The following is a 9,008-nucleotide window of genomic DNA, read 5'->3' as shown; positions in this document are numbered from 1 at the left end:
TGTTTCCATTAACAAGTTAGTAGCTTGAGTCGTTTGAGAAGCACTATCATAGCATGACTTTGAGTATCCCTTCCATAGTATTGTATAATTACTTTAGTGGGCATGTGTGTTCATAGGACCCTTATTATTGTATTTGGATTTGAAACTTTAAGTCTATATCGTTTTGATTTAAACTATGTGTCATAGAGTTCCGATTCGTTAAAGTTTTCTTAATAATAATTATGGATGTCTGTTTTGGTAAATATATCGTGTTTTAAATGGAACTGAAAAAGAATTTAAAATTTAGGGTATGTTTGTTTCCCTGTAATTGGTTTTTCAGATAATGTTTTCCTTATTTTTCAATGTTTGGTTGGCAGAAAACATATGGTCAACGTAATCCATTTTCTGATTAATTGAATTTCCTTTACATTTTTGGAAAATAACTTACCATCTGATTTTTCGTAAGTCATTTTACGAATTTTTCACTTCAAAACATAAATAATAAAAATATTATTATTTCATATATTTAATATTAATATATTATTTTAGTATCATTTTAATAAAAATATTAATTATTAAATTATATTTTTTTGATAATTTTAATAATATAATATTATATTTTATTGTTCTAATTATATTATTATAATATATAATGTTATACTTTTATTTCAATAATATATAATAAATTATTAATAAAATTAATATTATTTATTAATTTCATAAAAATAATATTATTGAATTGTTGAATATTTAATATATAATCCTTAAAATATATTATAATATTATTATTTTAATATTATAATTTTTAATATTTTAACAATATTATTTTAATAAAAATTAATTTAATTAATAATATATTATTCTTATTTTAATAATTAATTAATATAATTTATAATAATTTTATTTTAATAATCTTAATATTTTTATTTATAAAAATATAGATATAATATTTTAATAATATTGATATAAATAATATTAAATAAATTATTCTAATATTTTTAAAATAATATTATTTATAATATTTAATATTTATAATAAAAAAAATTAAAAAAATTATCAACCAGTGGAAAATCAATTACACAACATCATCTAAACATCGTAAAATGATTTCCAAAAAATGTTTTTCGGGAAATATAATTTATTTTCCGGAATCTGTTTTACGTGAAATAAACGACCCTTAGTGGTTGTCATGGTTGTCCAATATAACATTTTAGGCCCATTCAGACTTAATACGTTACATTTTGAGTGTTTAAATTATATGGGTCTTTAAGGATGAAGATGAGTGGGGAAAAAGGATTAGAAAAAGAAGGTAAGAGAAAAGATGAAGAGAATGAGTTCCTTCTAAATTTTTGTCTCAGAACACTTTAGCCCCTTTTGTTTTCCTAATAGCACATTTTTATTCATTCCTTTTTAATTATAGGTTCAGATATTCCCTTTTAATGGCCATTTGGGTCCATTCTTAATTTGATTAAACTCAAATTTTGTTCAACGAATCTAATCATGTTACTAATTGATCTTATAACTTTAATTAATACTCGAATGTTGATTCAAAAGCTTGAGTCATTACAGGTGAATCAAAGGAAATTTGAAAATCTGAACTAGAGAAATATTTTAGAGGATTTTGCATAAATTTACCAAAAAAATTAAACAACATTAACATTCAAGTGACCTAATCGAGACAAATTCAAAAAAAAAACTAGTGATTAAAGTTTAAAATTCTTTACAATGTTATGACCAAAATAAAAAAATAAAAATTGGGAGACTAAATATGTAAATTCATTATATCTTATTAATTACTATATCGATGTTTTGTTGGATAATCATAAAATAATATAGTCCCACGCAGATTTTACACGGAACCAACAATCATATCATATTATAACGACACATTATTTTGGCAGCACCCAAAATTCAAAGAAAAAAAAGATAAAATTATTAAGCACATACATGCGTCCCCTTCTCTCTTTCTAGTTTGCCATCATCACCGTAACTCAGTTTTCCAATGGCTGTGACTCACCCATCGCCGCCGCAAAAGCCGACCAGCGTTAAAGCACTAGCTGAATCGCCTGGTTTTTCTTCTCTCCCTTCCGTTTACACTTTCCCAAAACACCCCAATGGTGAAGTATTTTCAGACACAAAAGAATCAATCCCCACCATCGATTTCTCTCTTCTCACCTCCAGTAACATCGATGAACGGTCTAAAACCATCCAAGAGCTTGGAAAAGCCTGTAAAGACTGGGGCTTCTTCATGGTATAGATTTACATACACGCTCATATATAGTTCTTTCTCAATCAGTTTTAGCTTTTTGATGTAATCTGGTCTTTTTTTGAATTGAGCATCTCAGGTGATCAATCATGGGGTTCCGGAGAGCATGATGAAGGCAATCATTGATGCTTGCGGCGAATTTTTCGAGCTGACGGAGGGAGAGAAGGGAGAATATGAAGGGAAGTATGTGTTGGATCCGATAAGATTTGGAACCAGTTTCAACGCATCGGTGGATAAAATTTTATGCTGGAGAGATTATCTCAAGATTTTTCAGCATCCCGAGTTCCACTCACCCCGCAGGCCGCCTGCCTTCAGGTTTAGTCCCATGCCGTCAAAATATAAATAAGATTACTAGAGTGATCATTTTTACTTTTTCACTAATTTCGTTTGCTATCTTACAGTGATGCATCAATTTTATCATTAATATTTTAATAATAAATAATTAAAGTATAAAATTAAATATAATTTTATAAAAAATATTTAGGTGATACAACGACAAAATAGGCTACGTTATTTTACTCACCATAAGCATTGAATACATTTATATTTGCGATACGAATATATTTAACTTCTGTTGCATAAATTTGTTTGAATGGTTATGGTTTCAGAGAAATTGCTAGGGAATACAGCAAAAGAGTCCGGCAAGTAGCCAAAGAAATACTAAGAGGAATATCAGAAAGTTTGGGATTAGAAGATAACTACATTGATGAAACCTTAGACCTGCAAAACGGCCTGCAAGTCTTGGTTGCAAACTTCTATCCGCCGTGTCCGCAGCCGGAGCTCGCGATGGGGTTGCCGGCTCATTCAGACCATGGCCTCTTGACCCTCCTAATCCAAAACCAAATCGGTGGCCTTCAAGTGCAGCACAACGGAAAATGGGTCAACATCGACCCCATCCCCAATTCTTTTCTTGCCAACATTGGTGACCACATTGAGGTAAACAACAATTTCGCCACGCGTCTTATCCCCGCTTTGTTTTTTTGTTTGCTTGTTTTGATCAGAGATTTAAATGCCGGTTCACTGTTAAAATAAAAGCGATATATAGCGGGTAAAAACGTCGTCTGAAACCATTATTACACAAATATATCTGCAATGACCACAATAATTTCTTGTTACCATAATCGCTGGTTCTGATTAATCAGATATGGTTTTAATGTTATGCTAGATTTTGAGCAATGGGAAGTACAACAGTGTTCTCCATCGGGCCGTGGTTAATAACAGAGATGTAAGGATATCCATAGCAATGCCGCACGGACCGGCACTTGATGCAGTTGTTGGGCCAGCGTCGAAGTTGGTGGAAGATGAGCGGAACCCACCGGAATACCGAGCGATGAAATACAAGGAATATTTAGAGCTCCAACAAGGCAGCATGCTCAACGGAAAATCTTGCTTGGATATTGTACGAAACAAAGTAATTTAGGGACCTTTTGATGGCACTGGAGCTCGGTGCGTTGATATTTTTCTAAGCGAAAATGCCCCAATTTAAACGCACCATCATCGAGGGAGTTTAGAAATGCGTTGGACCACCAATAATGGATACAATTTCTATTCTTTATATATTATTATTATTACTATGATGGGTAAACTACACATTCAATACCTCAATTAACGCTTTTGTTTTGTTTTGGTCACCTAATTATTTTTTTCAAAACCATACCAAATAGTGGGATAGGACCAATCTCGACTTAAAATTTGGTCGTCTGTCGTTAAAAAATTAAGGTTGATGTCGACGTGTCCCTATAAGATTGTCGGAACAATCTTTAAGCCTTTTGGGAAATAGTGGATAGGACCAATCTCGACTTAAAATTTTAAAGTTTAAAGTGTGAATTTTAATTTTGTCAAAAACAAATTGGTTTGCAATTATCATCGACCTTTGGGTTAAGCAGATAGAATACCTAAAAATGTATTTTAAAAGAATTTTAGGAAAAATCATTTTAAAATATAAAAGTGGCATGCGGTTAACCAAAAACTCATTTTTCACAAACAAACATTATATTAATTCGAGAATAAACCTCTCAACGTGAATTGGAATGACTATTTCTCTCACCAACAAAACGATGGAATTATCCTATTTTTCTCCTAAAGATTTATATTTAAGAAAAGTGATTTTATTGAGACAAGGTTTTAAGAAGAAAGGGATAATATTCACCATCTCCCATCAAAAAGAAAGAACTTTCCAACCACAGATTAAGACAACTATTTCTCTCGTCAACTGAAATGATGCAATATCACTTTCCTTTTAAGGAATTCTAAAAATAAAAATTTAATAAAACAAGGGAAAATGAGAAAGTTAACTAAATAATTTTAATTATCAATCCATTTAAAAAAATATAAAGAATATTCAATTATTTAAAAATATCGACCCAAAGACTTTAACTTGCATTAAAAGATTTTTCTTCGCTAAGTTTAAATAGGAGAACATTTCATTTTCTTTCCTCTATTTTGGTTAATTTTAAGCGTAAACAATTTTATTATGGTTTCACTTAATAGCATCAAGATATGATATCTAGTTATTTTAAGTCTATCCTTCATGCACAAAAGTAGTGTTGGGTTTTCTAAATTCAGCGTTAGAACGATGGAACGAAGTAGGCTCAATTTTGGCAAAGTTAGAGAGGAGTTCCAGAAGACTAACAAAAGTTGGGGCGGTGAGGCTCAGAATAGGCAGACAAGTTTTAAAAACAAACGCAGAAATATAGAAGAGGAAGTTAAAACAAAGCATTTCTCTAAACAGAAGCAGAATGTAAGCTTGCAAGAGCATTCAGGGGCATGTGGTTGAAGAGGATTTATGGAAAATGAAAAGATATTTTGTGGGGGTCATGGCAACTGTTTGCACAGTAAGCTGCTTAAAGTCAAGGTTACATAACTAGGGACTAGGTAAAATTGAGGTTCAAAGGATAGGTGGGAAAAAGTTTCTACTATCATTTAAAGATGATGAACTATTTACTTCACTGGAAGACCTTGATTGGTCTTGTTTGAAAGAGATTTTTCTGAAGTATTTCCATGGACAGAAACACTAACTATAAAGGGACAAGTTACTTGGCTGGAAATTTCAGGGATGCCCCTTCATTGTTAGAATACTTGCTCCTTCAAAAGAGTGACTGAGTTGTGGGGTGTGTTTGAATCATTATAGGAAAACACTTTCCATTCAGATAACTACGAGAAGTCAAACATCCCGATTTCAACCAAGTTGTCTGAAAGGATTGATGAAACAATAGGAGTTGAAGTGGATAAATTTCTGTTCAAATTTAGGGTTATTGAATTGGGCCTTAAAGAACTCTGATTTGTGGCTAAGTCCGCTGGAACAAACGATGAAGAATCAATAGATTACTCTTTGGGGATTATAGACACCATTTTTGACCGGACTTTAAAATTATTATTATTATTATTATTATTATTATTATTAATTGTTGTTACATATATTTCTGCAGGCCCAATTTACAAGACTCATTTACAGCCCAATACAATCCAACAATCTCACCCAAACCCAAATGAGTCAACTCAACAACTTAGTAGTAGACCTAATGTAGCAAATAGGGTCTCGACCCTAGGCCCACCAATCGACCCGACCCGACTCACATAACCTAAACAATTGGATGCCAAAGTGCTCTGTCGCCGCTCCACTCATTCATGTTTTCTGCCATTCACAAGGATTAAAGTAATGGGATATTATATTCAAAACACCATTAAACAAGTGTATATTTTTTTATTATGTTAGATCTGTAAAATGCTATAAAAAGCTGAATGAAATGTTGATAAGGTGGGCTCTCTTGATTTTCTTTTCAATAAAAATACAACAGTTGAAACATATTTTCAGCAATCTAAAACCAAAACCGAAAGCAAATATTTCAAGAGGAATCGAAACTTACCTTTCTGTCGGTGGGTTTGTCGGGGAATAGAGGCATCGGTCGGGGTATGTGTTGGCCACCAAACCGGTGGTCGGCATTGACAGCCTTGGATCTTTAGGAACATGCCGCCGCTTGTGGAAGGAGAAAGGAAAATGCATTTTGATTTTCTTTGGTTCGTGGGGTTACTGGAATAATAAGGTTGGGTTTGTTTATTTTAGGTTTTGGGTAAACCACATGTTAACTCCTCCTTATTTCGTAGCCTTTTGTGTTATGGTCGCTAATTTTGGTTTAATCCTATTTAAATCCCCTTTCTTTCCCACGTGTTACGTTTAGGCCATTAGATTTAGGGTCAAATTACCCCTAAGTCCCCCTAGTCTAGCTGTGTTTTCATCTTATGACCACTAGTTGTATTTGTTTTTATTTTGGACTATATATTTTACTTAGTTTTAATTTAGTCATTAAACTGCTATGTTTTTATTTAAATTTAGTTATTGTCCTTCTAGTTTCTGTTTATACTATTTTAATCCTTTAATTTTATGTTTGTGCTATTTTGGTATTTTTTCCTATTTAATCCCTTAAGTTTATGTTTTTCTCTTGCAGCTCATTCTAGAATTAATTTGACCCATGAATTTTAATTCTTTCCAATTTAATCTTTTTTTAATTTGAATTTTCTTCATTCCTTTTATTTTTTTATTATATCGATCTTAATACTAACTCTTTGTTTTTGTTGTTTTATTTTTTTACTTTATTTATGATTTTTAGGATAATTTTAATTGATCAAAAGGTAAATAATTATGATCGAATTTTTAAATTTTAATTTTTGCAATTAAGACAACAGATAAATTAAATGGTACCGAAATGGCAGTTCAAGGGTGATAATCCTTCCTTGACTGTAACCGACTCCCGAGCCTGACATATTTTGGTAAAATGCAGATCATGTAAGATGGTATCTGATCAATCAAATTTTCTACGAAAAATAAATTATCGATGGCGACTCTAATATTTTATTTAAGTCGAAACCAAATTCTGGGCCCTCCCGAAAGACGGTCGCGACAGCTTGGTGACTCCACTTGGGACCGGTAAGTGAGTCATGCTAAAATTAATTTTCGGTTGACTTTTTATACGAAAATAATAAATTTTAATTTATTTATTCGATTCCAATTATTTATCTTTAATCATTTTTCAAAAAAATAGTTGTACTGGCATTTTTCAATGATTTCAGATCTTTAACGTTTTCCATCTAAGGCTCTATACCCAAGCTCGAACCCTTTTAAGTGGGGGTGAAAGCAACGCCTTCATGAGAATTTATTCTCCGTATGGGCCTAGCAAGTAACTTTCGGGATTCATATACTTTATGTTTTCATATGAATTTATTCTCCATATGGGCATAAGGAAATGTTTCCTCTCGAGTTTAACTTAGTCCACATAAGCTTGTAATGGGCTTAGGACTAAGGGTCTGGCAAGCCTAAGGGGGCACCAGCAAGGAGAACTCGGGTACCTTTTTAGAACCTAAACCGGGAGACAACAGGGAATTAGAGCCCACCTTAAAACCTCATTTCAAACCCTAGGCTGCTTTGAGATTATTTCCTGCTTTATTTTTTTTCAGAGCATGTGAACTAGAAATTTATGTGGTTAGGACTTGTTCAAAATCAACTTGTGGGATAGAGATCATGTCTGGGTAGGAATAATAAGCATGTGGGGTAGATATCATGTGGGGTAGGACATTTTTTTATTGTTATGATTATTATCTTTATCTCACTAACTTTTTTCCTTTTATTTTTGTCTTCTTCTATTTTATTATTTTTATCGTTTGCATCATTTAAAAGAGGTGTTGATCCACTAAAACGTGTTTGTTAAACCTAAATAATTTGCATTAATGGACAAAGGGTTGTAATACAAGAGGTGAAAAACGCAGAGGTCCGGCTATGCCCAGGGAGACAATCTGCAAGACAATTCAACCAAGAAGACATGGTACCCGTAATCGAAAAATATTCTACTATGATGCATTATAAAGGACTCAAAACGAATCGGGATTTACATCGAGCACATCAAAAGTCAACATTTTGAGTTGGCAAAATTTGAAGGGCAAGATGAGAAAAAGGCTACTAACTTGGAGAATCCCTTCAAAGACAACAATAGCAGGATGACAAAACGATAACTGAAATGGAGGCCATTGTTGACGAATTCAAGAAGCAAGAGTGAGGTTTAGATAGTTCCTTTTGATGGAGGGCTCCAATGACGTATTCGTCGGGAACAGGTTCAGCAAAAGATGAAAGCCAGAGATACAGTCATTCGAGACTCTTTGGATCAAATACAAAAAAATAGCTCAACACTTGCACGGTTCAGCCAGAGAAGCCAGAGCGGTTCGACAGGGTATTCAACATGTGACAGACAAAGGCAGAGGACTAGTCAACTGTTAGAAGCTATTTGGGGTCTAGAGGATTTAGTCATAATATACCTTTGATATTTTTGTCTCTTAAAAGATAAAACACTTTTGTCCCAATAAAGAATATTTATGATAACATACATGTTTTCGGATCAATGCTTCGAACATTTCATGCATTTTTGCATTTTACATCTACATTTCATTTTTAAGCATTTTCATAAACATAAAATTAAGTCATGAAGGATTCGATGAAGTGGTCCTAATCACGTGACACCACATGGAAGCAAGATTTTAACAATTAAAGAAAAAAACTGAAATCAGTATAGTGGGACCTGATCAGCTGGTTGTAGGACTGAGCCTGCCAGGATGATCTGAGAAAAGAGTCCCCATATCCTAAGGGTTACGATGTTGATCTCGTGTATAACTACCACATAGGAAGTTCCAAACATTTCGCTGAAAACTGTAAGCCACTGAAACGCAAGATCCAGAACCTAATAGATTATGGGGCATGGACAATCGAAGAAGGACGGGG

At 32.9% G+C, this 9,008-nt stretch overlaps 1 protein-coding gene across 1 annotated transcript; it reads left to right on the top strand.

Moving 5' to 3' along the window:
- The first annotated feature begins 1,895 nt into the window (after positions 1–1,895).
- On the top strand, positions 1,896–3,822 carry LOC120178851 (protein DMR6-LIKE OXYGENASE 1-like). Its single transcript, XM_039184630.1, has 4 exons — positions 1,896–2,230; positions 2,325–2,560; positions 2,854–3,181; positions 3,411–3,822. Exons 1-4 carry the CDS (start codon positions 1,982–1,984, stop codon positions 3,663–3,665), a joined length of 1,068 nt encoding a protein of 355 aa, XP_039040561.1. The 5' UTR covers positions 1,896–1,981; the 3' UTR covers positions 3,666–3,822.
- Positions 3,823–9,008: the final 5,186 nt, after the last annotated feature.

The sequence above is a fragment of the Hibiscus syriacus genome, unplaced genomic scaffold, assembly GCF_006381635.1.
Source record: "Hibiscus syriacus cultivar Baekdansim isolate YM2019G1 unplaced genomic scaffold, ASM638163v2 tig00003507_pilon, whole genome shotgun sequence".
NCBI lineage: Eukaryota > Viridiplantae > Streptophyta > Magnoliopsida > Malvales > Malvaceae > Hibiscus > Hibiscus syriacus.
This window is presented reverse-complemented; position numbering and strand designations above follow the sequence as displayed.